At 39.8% G+C, this 17218-nt stretch overlaps 2 protein-coding genes across 9 annotated transcripts in view; one reads left to right on the forward strand and one right to left on the reverse strand.

Moving 5' to 3' along the window:
- gpatch8 (G patch domain containing 8) overlaps positions 1-5411 on the forward strand; it is a 49791-nt gene extending 44380 nt beyond the window's left edge. For all 8 annotated transcript variants that reach the window (XM_079864609.1, XM_079864606.1, XM_079864607.1 and 5 more), the window contains one exon: positions 13-5411. In XM_079864609.1, coding sequence (XP_079720735.1) covers positions 13-4033 — 4021 coding nt within the window. In that variant the 3' untranslated portion in view covers positions 4034-5411. The remainder of the gene's footprint in view (positions 1-12) is intronic.
- A 1080-nt stretch (positions 5412-6491) lies between these two features.
- Positions 6492-13792, reverse strand: gosr2 (golgi SNAP receptor complex member 2). Its single transcript, XM_079864677.1, has 6 exons — positions 13584-13792; positions 13047-13111; positions 10960-11068; positions 9318-9450; positions 9064-9204; positions 6492-7728 (listed from the first exon to the last, which is right to left on the reverse strand). The coding sequence occupies exons 1-6, from the start codon at positions 13610-13612 to the stop codon at positions 7567-7569; spliced, it is 639 nt and encodes a 212-aa protein (XP_079720803.1). The 5' UTR covers positions 13613-13792; the 3' UTR covers positions 6492-7566.
- Positions 13793-17218: the final 3426 nt, after the last annotated feature.

Below are 17218 nucleotides of genomic sequence, written 5' to 3' on the forward strand. Positions count from 1 at the left end.
TTTATTTTGCAGTGTCGCTGGTAGTGGCCCTATGTTTAAGACCACCACAGTGGCAGTAGATGGGGAAAAGGGAGAAGACTCCATGGATGGTGTGCCTATGACAGTGGATACCAACACAGAGGCTATTGAAGATAAGGGAATCTGTAGTGTTAGTGATCAAGACTCCCCTAGAACAGGCCCTACCATCAGCTTTGGGTTTAACAAGACTACTTCTTCTCCAACACCCTCTGGAGGCTCACAGGCTCCCAAAGTCAGTGTATCCTTCTCTTTTGCTAAGAAAGCCCCAGTCAAACTTGAGACAGTTGCAGCTTTCTTTGCAGACCATGGTGAAGAGACGGTGGAAGGAGAAGAAGGTCAGGAAGAGGGAGGAGAAAAGACTGAAGGAGAGGACATAGTTGTGGCATCTACCACTGATATCTCCCAAGCAGGAGGTAGTGGTGGAGGAGGCGGCGGCGGAGGAGGAGGAGGAGTTGGTGGAGGTGGTGGAGGTGGTGGAGGTGGTGGAGGTGGTGGAGGTGGTGGAGGTGGTGGAGGTGGTGGTGGAGGTGGTGGTGGTGGTGGAGGGGTGGGTGAGGGTGAAGAAGAGCAGTCACAACCAGATGATGGAGCAGCCCTGGCCTCTACTTTGAACAAGCTGAAGATGATGATGAAAAAGGAGGAAGGTTACTCTGGACAGGAGCCACAGTATTACCATTATGTACCTCCTGCACATTGTCGGGTCAAGCCCCATTTCCAGTTTCTGCTTTTCATGAAGGCTACAGACCAGTGTGATAGCAAGGAGGAGGATGAGGATGGAGCGAAAGATGAGAAGGTGGCAGCAGCAGGCACTGTTGGAGAGCAAGTCAGCTGCTGCACATCTGAAAAAGACACTGAGATCGAACCTACACAGGCCCAAAACACAAATCCCTCTCCCATATCAGCTGAAGTGAAGACAGTGGAAGAATCAGGAAGTACGGCTGCAGGGCAAAGTGATACAGCAGTAGTAGTTGGCACGTGCCAACCAGCTGATAACAAGCAAGGGATATCAGAGTCTCCAGACACAGGTCCACTCATGGCAACTGGGCCTTTCTTTCCTGTGCTAAGTAAGGATGAAAGCACTACCTTGCAATGGCCTTCTGAATTGTTGGAATTTACCAAGGCTCAGCCATCTCTCTCCTACAGTTGTAATCCTCTTTACTTTGACTTCAAACTGTCAAGAAACAAAGGAAACTGGGCAAGCAAAAACAGCAAACCTGCCAAGGCAGTTGGCACTGATGGACAAGAGGGGTCTAAGCCTGAAAACACAGACAGTACTCCTGACACTAGTGGAGAGACTGCTACAACGGTTGCAGGACCCAGTACTGTTCAAAAAGAACAATCATCCTTAAAAGCGGAGGGTGCTGAGAGCGAGAACAATGAGCAGAAATTACAAAGTAATGAAGATGTATCTGCAGGGTCTAAGAAAAAGAAAAAGAAGAAGAAACACAAGAAGTCAAGCAAGCATTCCAAGCGTAAAGAAAAAGCAGCAGTGGAGGGGGAGTTAGAGAATGAGACACTGGGAGAGAAAACAAAAAAGAAGAAGAAACATAAAAGAAAGAAAAGCAAAAATAAACCACGTGACACTGATGAAATTGAAGCAGAGGGAGGTGGAAGTAAGGAAAAAGAGAAAGACAAGGATGACAAAGATGGAGTGTCCACTGCTCAGTCATCAGAAGTAAGCACGTCCCTTGTGGGAGGAAAGAGAAAACGGTCCCACAAAATGTCTCAGTTGTCTGGAGTTGAGGAAAGCAGTGCAGTAAAGGCTAGCACTAAAGAGGAACACAATGGTACTAAACGTCTTAAATCTGACACCAACACACCTGCTGCTTCCTGCTCTGCCTCAGCCCAAAAGAGCTTAAGTGGAGGTCGACCTCCAAGCAGTGACAGTGAGGAGGATGGTGGATCATCCTCTCAACGTTCTCGACCAGCTCGCCGTCGCTCCACACCACCACGCGAGCAGCGCAGACACCGCAGTGATGATTCTGGACGATCACGTAGTAGGTCATCACGTCGAGGAGACCACAACCATAGACGCCACAGAGGTCAAAAGTCACGCAGTCGATCCTACTCAAGTAGCTCAGAGCGTTCCTCAGCAGGGAGCAGTGCTTACAGTCGCCGTAGCCGTAGCTACTCAGACAGTTACAGTGACTACAGTGATGAAAAACGTCGCCACAGATCAAGAATACCCTCCTCAGACTCAGACTATGAGAGGCGTGGTAGTGGGCGATCTCACAGACGGCATTACTCCTCATCTTCTTCAGAGGAAGACTCGCGTTCACGTTCACGCTCACACAGCCGCAGGAAACATCATCGGCGGAGACACCAACGGAGCAGTAGTCGCAGCTCCAGTCGTAGTAGCAGGAGTAGCAGCGCCCGTTCCTACAGACGCAGCAGCTACAGTCGCAGCCGTAGCTCTGCCAGTCGTTCATCTATCTCCACCAAGGGCTCTCCACATCGACATGGTCACAGCCGGCGATCTGATAGCTCAACACAGCGACGGGATTTTAACCGATCCAGAATCTACCGTTCCCAATCTCCGAGGTCCTCTTCCCGCACACATACCCGAAACAGCAACTCTTCATCGGTACAAGGAACTAGAAGTGGTGGTGGAGCTTCCTCAAAGGAGGGTGGAGGGGCTGCAGAACATCGAAATTCATTCACAGCCCGACAACTCTTGGAGAAAATCCAATCTAGAAAAGGAGGGGATGAATCTGGTACTGGCACTAAGACAGGCATCAAGATCAAGGACCCTCCACAAGGATACTTTGGGCCCAAGCTCCCCCCTGCCCTTGGAAACAAAAGTATGTTGTCTCTTTTTGGCAAGCTCCAAGCAGGAAAGAAGCCACCATTTCTTCCTCTTACACGTTCAACTGAGGGCGCAAAGTCTGAACAGGCGAAAAATTCTGATAGTAATGAAGTAATCCTGGTAGAACCCATTCGTGAGTTTCCCCCACCTCCTCCTCCACCTCAGCCACCAGTTCAACAACAGCAACCACAACAACAAAAGCAGCCATTGGAAGAGGCTGTATCAAATGCTGCAGTGTCCGAGGAGACCAGACATCCACCCTCAGACCCTCCAGCCCTCCATGAGTCTCAGCCACAATATGAACAGGATCCAGCAATGATGATGTCACAATACCAAGGTGAGCCAATACAAGACTCCAGTAACCCCATGTTGGACGGGCATCTAATGGGGCCCGACATGGGACCTCAACCTTCTATGCACGCCTACCCTGGTTACCCCCCGCCCACAATGGAGGATGGGGACATGGGCATGGAAGCTGAAGAGGATGGTCTTGCACCATTAGAAAGTCAACCAATCACCTTTACCCCAGAGGAAATGGAGAAATACAGCAAGTTACAGCAAGCAGCTCAACAGCACATTCAACAGCAACTGTTGGCCAAGCAGGTGAAGAGCTTCCCCTCAGCTGCAGCTGCTGCTGCTGCAGCTGCGGCTAACTTGGCAGCAGCGGCTAACCTTGCCCCTGCACCGCCGCCACCACCAGCTGCACTGCAGCCTATGCACATCCAGCAACCCACAGTTTCTGCAGCTTCTGCTACCTCTATTACCACAGTACAGCATGCCATCCTGCAGCACCACGCTGCTGCCATGGGTCTTCATCCCCATACCCAACATCATCATCATCACCACCCTGCCCATGCCCAGCTAGCCCAGGTGCACCACATACCTCAACATCATCTAACCCCTATCTCCTTGTCTCCACTGGGCCATTCTTTGGGCCATTCACTGGGTCACTCTTTAGGACACACTGGCTTGATTCCAGCCCACCACACTGCCTTCCTTTCAGGCCAACCCATACATATTATACCAGCCTCTGCCCTTCATCACACCCCTCTTGCTCTACACCATTTCCCCCATGCTGCCCTCTACCCAACGCTCTTTGCCCCTCGACCAGCCTCTGCTGCGGCAGCAGCTGCCCTACAGCTACACCCACTTCTGCATCCTATTTTTGCAGGGCAGGACCTTCAGCACCCTCCAAATCATGGCTCCTGAATACCGGATTCTCTCAAAGAGAGGGCCTGGCCAAGCAACGTGTAAGGCTGAAGAGTTTTAGCTAATGGGTGGCACAGTCTGGCGACCCATAGTCCTCTTCTGTCCTCTACGTCCTCTGCTACCTTAGGGTGACCTCAACAGGGCTGTTTAAGAGTGCATTTAAATTAAGGACAGAATAAGATCTTGTCTGCCTTTTGAGATTGTAATGTTTTGAAATTATATGTCCTGAACCAGGAGCTAGGAGGTTGAGTTATGTAACACCATATATAAATATTCCCACAAGGAGTATGAGTTGGTTTATAGGCCAAGACATGGCTCTTACAACTAGGAAACCACTGCTGGCGTGTTGTTTCATTTTTGTGTGGTATGTCAAATTTTTGTTAATTTTTTGATGTGTTTCTTGTATCCAGAAGCTCTCTTGCTGAAGCCATAATCAAAATCTTTGTTGTGGGCTTTTAGCGTGGTTGTATACAGTTGGTAATGGGTGGTCTTTAAGGGTCACTTTTGGAGACTTGATTTTCTGTGTACTAAGCATTCATGAAAGTTGCAGAGTTTATGAATTAACTGATACAATATGCAAAGATAAAATTAAGCCTGCTATTCAAAAACCAGGCTGTGATAAACTGACGATTGGTGTGCTGTACGATTATCATAATATTTGGTAATTTTCAGATCATACCAATTATCAAAAACCATTGTACTATACTCTGATCAAAGGGTATCAAAAAACATGAACAAGATGATTAAAATAAAAGCCATACTCAGCACTGAACAGTGTTAAGCTATTTTTGCTGATTGGTTGTAAATCAATATAAATTATTTGAAAATAGTGGATGAAACAGACATCACACATGTTGATGTCAAAAGTTTTTATAATGTCACACAGGCTGTTGAAACTGTATAACAAGTTACACTTTGGGATTTGAAGGTTCCCATCCCTTATTGAATTGTGAAATCTTGCACTGAAAAGATGTACATTGAGATGCTGTTTTTGCATCTTGTAACAACTGTATGATTGTAGTATTCTGCAATAATTTTATTTTCTATTTGATTTTAAATTATTTTCTTTGGAAAATGTTTTTTTTTCTGTATACTTAGTTAAATGTAAATAAAGTTAACGTAGTGTAACTGTAAAATAAAGGTTTGTAACACCCATTTAAAAATGCTAATAAAAAAAATAATGACATTAAAAATGTGGGGAAAAAAATTATGTTAACATGATCAGGGCTGGTACTACAGAGGTTAGGAGTGTGTTTGAACTTTGGAGGGACACAGAATGTGGCAAAACTTTTGGTGACGTACTGTAAATGGCAGCGGTGACATTAGCTTTTTTTAATTCCTCCTTGATGCATCAGCAAATAAAGACTTTGACTTGTAATTCTGGTGTACAAGTGTGATTATTATTATTTTATCCATGTTAATATGAAGTAGTACTAAAACCTTTTTCATAGAATACAAATGTTCCTAATGCAAACCACCCCCTCAAGCTGCAGAATTTTACATTAACATTTCAGGTTAACCTATAACATTCCAAACAGGAAGATATAGAAAATAAGTAAAATTGCACTTTAACAAACCAACCATGACCTGTCTCTCACTGTTTAGTGGCGAACCCCGGGAATTGCAAAACCAGCTGCAAGCCATAAGAAAGTGGCAATAAGTGAGACATATTGCAAGGTCATCTGTGCCTGAATTTGACTTCATTGGGGAAAATAAATAAGCTCTGGTATACATAGAAATAACCTGATAAAATAACAGTCAGCCATAAAAGTAGTCTATGCCTATCCTCACCCACTAAGAAAGGTTCTACTGGCCATGTACTGATTAATAACCTTTTGTCAATGTTACTTGCCAAACAAAGGCATTTTCAAATTTTGTACTAAAAATGCTTGAACTATTTATGAACACACTATGATCAAAACCCACACAAAGAGCACCCTCTGGGATGGATTACCTTACTGTGGAAACCATATAAATTAACTTGAACTTGTAACACTGGTTTCTTTATTGTAGGTAGATTTTAGTGATATATTTACTTAAGGGTTTGGCAGAATAGGCCCTAATTTATCACCCCAATGAAGTTCACCCAAATGACGCTAGATGGCATTGTTGGATGGTACTTCACTTGCCTTAGATTGGATTTAGTTATCAACGCCGCGTCTTGTTGCAAAGTTTTCACCAGAAACCATAGAGGAATTAATATTTTATGTTAAATATCGTAACCTTCCCAAAATAACTGCCGAAGTCATTTTTTCAGAATAAAACGGCCTAAGTCACACTCTCGACATAGGCCATTATACTACAGGGGTAGAATTGCATGACCTGTTCAACTGAGGATGTGTACGAGTTTACCAGAGGTGGCCAGGATCATGAGGAGATGCAAAATAATAATACAAATATTTTTTGTCAAAAAATGACTTAGCCAGTTATTTTAGGAAGGTGACGATACAAGATCTTTCAAATACAAATGCTGGGGCAGTTTTTTAATACCTTAAAATGTGTTTGAGCAAATATAAGCATTAACGACTATGTACATTTGTAACATATCTTCTTTCTAATCCTTAAGTCTGTCAATTTGTGACTATAGTGGAAAAGAATTGCAGGTGACATTTTTTTTCTACTTTCACATAATTTTTATCTCATTTTACACACAAAAAAGCATAATTATTGAGCATTATTATACACAAATAATTAAAATAAGTAACTAGCAATTAGGAACTGATGTCACATTATGGTATCTTTTTCGTCTTGGTCAACGAACCTGCTGTCAACAGTGGCAAACACATAAAATGTTGTGGCTGTTCCAGGGGGACATTGTTGGGGATTATGCTGCTGGGGTCCTGAGCATGTGTGAATGTGCGCACACAGAGCGTCAAGATCCATGCAGCAGATGTCCAATAAGACGTCTCATTTCCTGTTTGCCGGGGGCTGTGGCTCCTGCTTAGATCCAGGCGAAGACAGTTTAACAGTATGAAACAAGTTTTACATTTCAGGGCAGCTGGATGTATATGGATGATGAGTTTATTGCACAAAAATGTCTAAGAATCTGTATTTACAGGTTTGAAGTGTTAGGAATAATACAGTACAAAACCAACACAGCACTGAATAACCAAATGTTTTTGGTTTGTTCTCCAAAAGATGACGATGAAGAGCCAGATAGCAGACCAATCCTCTAAACAATTTTAAAAGTACATTTTAATGACTATTTGCTCTCTATACCACCTGAGCTACAGGAGGACTGATCTTTTTAGTTCAGACTAGCAGAGACAAATGTTCAAACTGCTTATTTGAGAGTCAGATGAGCAGAAAGTTATGAAAAGATTAAATGTCTTTCAAAATACAGTAGATGAAGAAAGAATAGACACAAAAAAAGATTTGTGAAGATGAGACGGACAGTCATCCTGCAAAGAAGCAGTTGTGTGATTTCCTTTAGCACACCTCTGCGATTTTTATAGATGTGATGCAAGTGGCATGAAAACCGGAATGAGCCACTGACGTGATCAAGGAGCAAGGTCGCCTAAAGTTGGGAAAGTTCAGCTAAGGTATTTAACCGCCAGGAACATGACAAAGCAAGTAGCGAGCATTCCAGCCATCATGATGAACTTGTCCTGTGTTGCTCGCTTCTCAATCAAGCGCATGACCGTGTTCGACAAACCCAACATGTTTGCGACATCCAACATCTTTTTATGGGTACCCTAAAAAAAGAGAGAGAGAGAAGGTGCAAGATGTAACCAAGAACCTTCAGTTTTCTGAATAGCGTTTTTTTAACACGGTGAGCAACAGAGACATTCATTCACTCAGTAAAACATCTGAGGTACACATCACCCCCGTCATTTCCCCAAAACCAGAGTCAGAGGCGGTCTCTCACGCTCTGTGATAATCAGACGAGCTTCAGGAAGAACACATACTCCTCCCTGGAAACACACTGTCAGCGTCTAAATGCGCATGCATGACCTCAAACCAGTGTTGTTATTGTTAACTAAAACATTTTCATTGATTGACAGGGATCCTACACGATTTCCATTAAAAAAAATTCCATACTTTTTCAGTCTCAAATTTCAGACCATATTAACATGAAGTGATAACATGCACTTGCATGATAAGAAGAAACCTCAAACACTTTATGACCTGCATATATTCACCTCTGCATCAGTTGGATGCTGTAAATGAGGTTGGATGTTGCATGATCACCAAACAGCAAAATACAGCCTGATTTAGATGATCGTTTGCTCCTTTCTCTGTTGCTGGTTTGAGTGGCACACCCACATTCATTTAGTGAAGTTTAAAAGAGACTCGCTTATGGTAAAAGACAAACAGGTTTGCGTAATGAAAATGTGTGCCTTGAATTCATTCGTGTTAGACAATCACTAAACTTTCGCCATGCAAACTCTCTGCTTGTATGATACTTTTATTTTTAGAAATTTTTATTTTCATATTTTAGAAAACTGAATAGGAGGCAATAGTCTGGAAACACAAATATTTTTTCCATACTCTGTTTTCTTTTTTCCCATACTTATCCAGACCTGGAAATTATTCAAATCAAAAACTGCGTAGGAACCCTGCATTGAAATAAAGCTGAAATATAATAATATAATAAATATTAGATGAAAAAGAAAAGAAAAAAAAAAAACGTAAAAAGAAATTAGAAATGTTGCCTTGGCCACAAACTGAAATAAAATAAGTTTAAGTTAAAATACTAAAACTAACAAAAAATTATGCAATCAACAAAATTACTAAAACAACTCCAATTAAAAGCTACTAATATAATAGTATATTAATAATGCCAAAATATCACTGCCTAAACTGTTATGATTTCATTTTAAATGGATCAATAGATCTATTGTTTTTCCTCAATCTTGTGAACACTTCATTTGGCTATCATTAATCTGTATTATCAGCGATCGGCACTTTATCAACAATCAGTCAAGCACTATTAGAAATGTTTAGAAACACCCTGATAAGAGGATAAAAAAATTCCCCTTCCTGGTCTCCAAATGCAATCCGCCCTGCATTCTGTGTGTCACACAGACCTTAAGTGTGCTCCTCTGGTCTCTCAGGCCGTTTAGGATGCTGGAGCCTGAGCCCAGCAGGTCGTCCATTCCTCTGTGAGCGTTTTGTAGACTGCTACTAAACTGCAGGGTTTCATCAATAGGGATGGAGGTGTCTGCATCCTACACAAAAAAAACAGTCAAAATCATGCCTTCTTTGTAGTGTGATGTACGTTTATAGACTGATGAGTGATAGTGAAAGAGTTTGGGAAACGGCGTGTGTGTGGTCTACTGACGTTTGTTGTGAAGCTTCGACTCAAGAGATCCTCTCTTTCTCTCTCCTGAGCCTCACGAGCGTAACGTCTGTGCTGGAAGTTCCTCAGGGCAGTCTGAAGATGCTGCACATCATACTTTAACTGATCAACACGCCTACAGAAAGAAAAACACACTGAGTATCTTTTGGACCACACAGCAGCCCGCCGGTATTGTCCGGTGATGCAATAGTTGTAGAGTACCTGCTCATTTAAGTATAAAGAGGTTTTGCTTTCAGAAACGGCTAAAGATTTATTTCGAATCAAACTTTGCACAATTTATTTACACCATTTAGGACTCAACAGTAAGGATAATACAAGGGCTCAGGGCTAGTATAAGACATTTTCAGGCCAGTTATTGGAACTCTGTCAAGCTATTATTGAAAATGAATCTAAAAAAAAAAGAAATTGTATAATTAATTTATATCCATTCATATTTAGAGATTTTGTATGTATTTACATGGTTTTTTTTTAAATTACATTGCTAAAAAAAAATTTATGAAAATACCATTACAATTAATAATAATAATGATCACACTGCTAAAAGTAACATTTATTTTATTAAATAAATAAATAAAATTATGCAAGCATTAGCATATATTATATATATATATATATATATATATATATATATATATATATATATATATATATATACACTAAATATATATATTTTTTTTAAACAATACATTTTCATTTATTACATTTCATTTCTTTATATATATTTTAACATTATTATTATTTTAACAATTAAAAAAAAATTCTAAAATGTATTGATTTTGTTGTAGGGCCAATAATAATAATATTTGCAGGACAAAACCAATCTGAACTAATGGGCTGACTAGGCCAACAGATAAAATCCTTACTGTTCAGCTGTTTTGACCAAATACAGAAAAACATTTATGTATTAGAACATATATAGGTCTAACAATCACTTAAATTACAGAAGTGTCTCTGAAGCTCCTTCCATTAAAACTAGGATTCCCATTGATTAGACCAACTTACCAACATTAACCTGGTTTCATGCACACACATTGTGAGACAGGCACTCTTCAAGAAGTGTCTGTACGATATTCAGTGTTTTGTGAATGAGTTGGTGTAACAGGTGTGTTGGCCTCAGGTGTGTTTGCACAGTGCTTTAGCCAAGCTTTGCCACACACAACAGGAACGTTGGTGATGACGTGACTGCAGACGGAATGTTTTCACTGGATCCCACTGCCACGGGGCGGCACACAACACAAACACTCCTAACCTTCATCACCTCGCATCACATCACATTATTCTTCATTTGGCAATGGCTTTCTTATTCAAAGCAACTTACATTATGTATTTACTACAGGGAGAATCTTCCCAGAGCAACCTGCCTTGTCATGGTGCGGTAGCTTATGAATCTCCTGATCTTTGAACCTACAACGTTGAGGTAGTCATCCATCCAACAGTCCTATAGTCCAGCTTCCACTTACTCACATACTGGACTGCTATCAGTCTGTGCTTACTGATTAAAGATCAAATTGGAATCTAATTTAATCTTCTGACAGGAAGGTTATTTTGCTCTAGTTGGCAATTCTCTGGATTCAAGGACTGGATTCAAGAAGGCACTAGTGGATATTTTTACTGATGCACTCACAGTTTGGCATTTTGGCGGCGGTTTGGTGGCTCTTTACTGGCTAGTATCTCGAGTCGCTCCAGCTGATTAAAGATCTGATCAATTCTGGCTTGAAGTTCATTCTCAAGTACTGCAAGAAACACAAGCATCAGAAAATATAAGTACACAAATAACAATCATATCAAGTACATAAAGTACTTCACATAATTTACCATTCAAGTTGGTGGTGGTTTGCTCACCAAGGCTGCTTTTATTTGATCAAAAATACATTAAAAACTAATATTCTGAAATATTATTACTATTTAAAATGACTTTTCTTTACTTATCTTTATTTATTTTAAAGTGTAATTTATTCCTGTGTTACTCCAGTCTTAAGTGTCACATGATCCTTCAGAAATCATTCTAATATGATGATTTCCTGCTTAAGAAATTATTATTATCAATGTTGAAAACAGTTGTGCTGCTTAATTTTTTATTTTATTTTTGAAAAATAGAATAGAAAATTAAAATAGAAAATGTAAATGTTATGTAACAATAAATATCTAAATGCCAATTTAAATCAATTTAATGCATGCTTACAAATAATTATGAAACAATGAGTGAAATAAATTGTAAGTGTGTGTGTGTGATAACAATATATGGCAGATTTTTTAATTCTATATTATTAAACAAAACACTAAAAGCTCCAATTAGCCATTTTAAATGCTACAAGTGTAAATACATGAAAATGTTGCAATGAGTTAAAATAAGTAACAATGTACAGATGGAATCAAGCATTGACATGCAGATCCACAGATTGGGAATGAGTGCAGCTTCCTTGGAGAGAACCACAGACTGGTGGGAAAGTTTTATCACACAGGCAGTCTTGCCCTGACCCCCACCCACTGAGACAATGCAATCTCACAGTCGCTCTCACACAGACAAACGTACGCATGCGTTACGCATCCTTCCCGCCTATGACATCTCATATGATGTCATCAGTATGGGTAGGAGACGGTTATCTCATTCAGACTCACCACAGAGCCACAACACCACCTCAGACACACACACAAACCATACCACTCCACACTTCTCGCCCTCCTATCCAGCATTCATTCTCCATGCCCCCCCACCCCATCACTCCTCCCTGTCCTTCCTGCCGTGGCACCAGCCTGGCTCTCTGCGTGAGCTCCACCTCTACAGAACAATCAGGTGGTCAGTGGCACCCGGTGGCACCACAATGACTTTGCCTGCAGCTCGAAGACTGGACACAGTTTGCATGTGGTTTTACATTTAGGTTATCCAATCACAAGAGTATTTTTACTGGTGTGAATGGGGTCAATACATTTTTGCGAAGAGGTCGTGGAAAACACATGTAACCACAAAACTTTTAGATATTATTAAATATTATTCAGTACGCAGGTGTAACCCAGGCCTAGGACTGGTTATATGTCACATTATTATAACTGGTGTTACCTGGCACTCTTTCTCAGGTCTTTAATATGTTACAAGAGAATAAAGATGAGAATTTATGTAGTAATTAAATATCAACAAAAAATGGGCATAGTTATGGGCATTGACACAGAAACAACTCATTTCTGAGTGCAGGACCATCAAACAGCTCAGAGTAGGAAGATACGAAATAAAAAAAAAAATTAAAAAAAAGAGTTGTCTCATGGCATTAAAAATTGGGCAGACCAAAAATTTGTTTTACGGTAAATGTAGTGCTACAATATTGACATTTTGGTTCAATAAATGCTACAGCCTATACGACACCTGGTATATTTGGTCATGTACGGATTTAAAAGTCAAGTAAATTTGCAAAGCAAAAAAAAAGAAAGAAAAATCATAATGTTAATGTTTATAATATCTTCATGTCTTTTAGTCACATTTAGCAGTTAAGATTATGCTTTATAGTGTATATCCCTGTACATGAGTACACCATATGTATAGGGTAGACACATTACCAATCGAGGATAAGGAAGCAGCTTTTAGGTGAAATTCATATTCATAAACCACACTACCCAGCTCTGACTATCATAATGTTTGAGAGTATGTGTCTTATTTGTATCCGATCGTCTCTGAGGATCTTTATTCTTTCTATTGTAAGCACACATACACTGACTTACAGTGGACTGACTGTCGGTCTGTTGTCTCCAGTCGTCCCATCTGAGACTGAACCTCCTGAATTTGTCTGGAAGTGAAAGACACGGATGTGTGAGAAGAGAGAGAGGGTTAAACACACTGTACATTATTCACTGGTGTTAGAAGCATTAGGGGACTATAACGTAGGTTCATAATATGGACGTCTCTGCTGTCAGCCAGATGATAGCATTATACATGCTCTACATTAAAGTTTAACCTCACTTTTGGCACACTAAACAGCTGAAAGACCATAATTAAGCAGCATAATAATAATAATAATAATAATACCAAAAAATATTAGATTCATAAACAGGAAGTAAACAGAGAAAGCAAAGCAACATTATCTTCTTCATTTAGGTTAACAGATGCTGTCAGACCAAAGCAGCTTGTCACATTACTATACAATAGATTTCAAAGAGCCTTTTATTTGTTACATGTTGTACCGAACTTATGAAAACGCTCTGTTTACTGTTAAGCCAGCTAATTTATTTCAAAATTATCAGCAGAATAAACAAACTCACTTATTGGTCTGATGGTAAAGCATCTCCATCTTCAGAGACGGTTAAAGGCGCCACCAAAAACACGGTAAACAAAGAAAAAGAAAAAAGCCTCTAATCGAAAGTTATGCAATGTTTTATCATCCGTTTCGTTTAGTTTCACATATCGATTTCAAGCATACACGTCACCAAGAAAAAGGACCTTTGTTAGGTGCCCTCTCAACCGCCTGACTGTAAAAACACTGCTAGACGAGAGAACAGCGCCGGCTGTGGCGGATGGTATTCAGAATCGTATTATTCATTCATTCATTCATTCATTTATAGTACAACAGACCAAACAAGGTCAAATTACATTCAGAACTACAATCATATAACCTAGGCTAAACAAATAAACCAGGTACAATTTAAATATGGAAACATGACTGAAGAATAGTCCTGATATGTATATTTTAATCTCTTGTCCAATGATCAAAAACATTGGTTAGCCTACTACAGTTAGCCTACTACAGACCTATTAACATTTATCTATATGATATTTAGCTAAATTAAAATTTAGCAATAGTCTACATTTATATAATGGAGATTTATTTGATGAACCGAAATTATAACTATAAGATAAACACTGTTAATTTCTAATAACAGAATAAAACAGACGTTAAAAAATAAAAGATTTTAGAAGACGAGACATTAATTCATTAAACTGGTAGATAAACAAAGCGTTATAATATTGTGTGGCTGACTGAGGCTACAAAAATACAGCCCTGTGTTTTGGTGGAAACTAACACAGTGTTAAGTTTTGGTAAGGAAGATCTGAAAGTTTAGATTAGAATGTGAACAGCAATTAGTAGCAAGCAGCTTTAATCTTAAATCATGTGATTTAAGGTATTTTCCCCCATTTGATCTCTGCATTCAGAAATCTGCTCCGTAAAGCCCTTTAAATGACAGCTATTAATGTAAAGTTTTGTTAAACCTTCAATCCCATTCATCATTAATGTAAAACATGAATCACACAGCAATTGCAGTTTTATGAAAGCAAATTCCATCACTCTTATTGTATAGTTACAGCTTGAGGCCTGGGGGAAGGTGTGTCGACTTTCATCCCTTGATGGAGCGTCAGTGACAGGAAGAACATAATGACAGAACTTCTTGGGGCTAGGTTTTGTCAACTCCTTTCGCTCATCCCAGTTTTGTCTAATTATGTTGGTTTCCGCAGCACTGTATCAGAAGACACTAGTCAGATCTGGTGCCTCCCATGCCTGGAGACAGACACAAGAATAATGATATCAAAATTTCCACAGGAGAGACAGACAGACGAGGTGGTTGTTTGTTGCCCTCTTCATTACAGTTTGAAGCGAGTGAGTGGATGAAAGTGACATTGATTTTGCAACATTGGGGGGGGGGGGGGGTTTGCCCTGTGGTAAAACCTCAACAATGTCATCACTGAATTCTCTAGAGACAGGTCTGTGTGTGTGAGTGTGTGTAAAGAATAAGACAGTTTCATACAAAATTACACAGTCGGATTATTCCTACAGTTTATACCTTTTTTATAAATACTGTCTGTGTTGTAATTTATTAAAGTGTAATAATCTACACAGAAAAGAAATAAATGCTAGTGCATGTGTTTTTTAACATAAATCCTATATTAAAAAAGCGCTCAAAAAATATTTTTGCTATGGTTACTTCCTCCAGTGAATGCAGCTTATGATTATGAGTGTCTATTTATTTATCTAACTTTTGTAAAAACTGAAATGTTTTAAAATGCTTTTGAAATGTGTATATATTTGTATATAAAAGAATACAGTACTATATACTGCATGACACTGTCAATATGATTCCAGCCATTCACTCTCAGAGGTGTATTGCGGTGAGGTGTGTGTAATTATGGGTGTCGGTATGTGTTCATTAATGTGTGTGTGTGTGTGTGTGTTACTCAAGATCAGGGCACCTACCTGTTTTGACTGGTGTTGATGTTTAGCCCCCCCCTCCAAAACATTAGTGTGGTGGCGGTGGATGTCTGTCTCTCCAGGCTACATTTCTGAAACAGTGCCCCTTTTTTAACTCTCGTCTACCCTCCATCCAGCTCGCCCCCAGCACTATCTCTCTTCATGCTCCTTCTTGCTCTCCACACACTCCATCCTTACTGTCATAACACCTCCTGAGGCCAAGAGGGATATTCAGGGAAAGAGAGAGAGAGATTTTAACAGGAATGAGCAGACAGGAGTCATGAGAAATGGAGGTGGAGAGAAACAGGAATGATTATTCCGGGAAGAGGAAGTAGATAGAGAGCAATGAGGCTGGTTGATGTTTTCGATCATATTTTCAGAGGTTACACATGTCAAAGCAATCTGTCCTCCAGCGACAGAGCATCATTCAACCGTCTGCCATCACACAAACTCACACACCTGAGAACCAGAGGCAGGGGGCTTTTGTCAGGTGCTGGTGATTTGTGAATGCCCCCGATGACCTGTTTTACTAAGAAATTAATAGAAGTATAGCCTACTACAAAATAAACATTGGGTTAATTGTCTATTTTTTCAGCGTTACATCAGACACCATAGCAACAACACTGCTGTTCTGTGGTGATTAACATCACAAGGTGTTCTTGTGCCTTTTTCATGCATAAGAGAAAATAATATGTTATTAAGCCACTTAAGTTTAATGTTTGGTCTTTTATCTTGACAGCAGGTAAAGGTGGTAATCTATGATGTCATGAGAAATATCATGAATGGTGCTGAAATTGCTCCAGGGGCAGAAATTTTTGGATGCCAGACGTCTGTCTTCTCATTCATTCTTGTTTTTATTTTGAGGAGAAGAATAACGCACTTGTGTTTCAGCTAATGAGAGGTTAGGCCTATGAGATCTAATAAAAACCTATAAGGCTTTGTGCTTTTGCCTCTGTGTTTGTAAGAGGGTTCTTCAGTGTTGGGCACACTCAAATAAATATTTATATATGCCTGAGATTTCTGTATTTGAATTGCATATAAAAGTTCTATCCATTTAGCCTACACAGTTTTCACATAATCGAAACAATGTATAAAAAAATATTAATGTGACACTGTCCACTTTCACTTTCATGGACTTTTAGTTTGCTTCTCATTGTTTCCTGTGTTTCTTTGGTCATCATAATGGTTGCGTTTTCATTAGTTGTCATGATTATTCATTGTTTGACTGATTTCACACACCTGATCCTTGTTTTGTTCAATGAGTTCACACTGTATATTTGCCCTCAGTTCAGTTTGCTCATTAGCTGGGTTTCCATCCAAACGTGAAGCAAATCTTGTCAAAGTTTGCAAAAAAAGGAAATAAAAAGACACAAATGCGAATTAGGCGTTTCCATCAAGTTGTTTGAGCGAATGACGGTGGTATTGGTAAGCTAGTAGGCTAGTAGTAACCAACAGAAAATAAAACACCATCAGCGGAAACCGATTAGTCACGTGGTTGAATGTTCGCTGCATCGGCGTTTATTCTGCAAATGCGTTTCTTAATTCGCAGAACTTTTTTTCAGAAATTTTTTTTCTTTGAAATTTGCCAATTCTATCACTTGTTTGATGCGATATTTCCAGATGTGCAAAAAACAGGGTGATGGAAACATAGCTATTGTCATTTCATACTGTTTTCTCTTGTTGGAACTTCCTGTTGTTTTGTTTCTTAAAGTTACA

Source organism: Squalius cephalus (assembly GCF_949319135.1).
Source record: "Squalius cephalus genome assembly, chromosome: 1".
Lineage (NCBI taxonomy): Eukaryota > Metazoa > Chordata > Actinopteri > Cypriniformes > Leuciscidae > Squalius > Squalius cephalus.

What these genes read in the sequence shown, in the direction of transcription:
- gosr2 (XM_079864677.1), bottom strand. Translation starts at nt 13,612, where the DNA reads ATGGAGATGCTTTACCATCAGACCAATAA. An exon ending in CTTTACCATCAGACCAATAA is followed by an intron (nt 13,112 to 13,583) that starts GTGAGTTTGTTT and finishes TTTCACTTCCAG; the next exon opens with ACAAATTCAGGAGGTTCAGT. An exon ending in AGACCGACAGTCAGTCCACT is followed by an intron (nt 11,069 to 13,046) that starts GTAAGTCAGTGT and finishes TGTTTCTTGCAG; the next exon opens with TACTTGAGAATGAACTTCAA.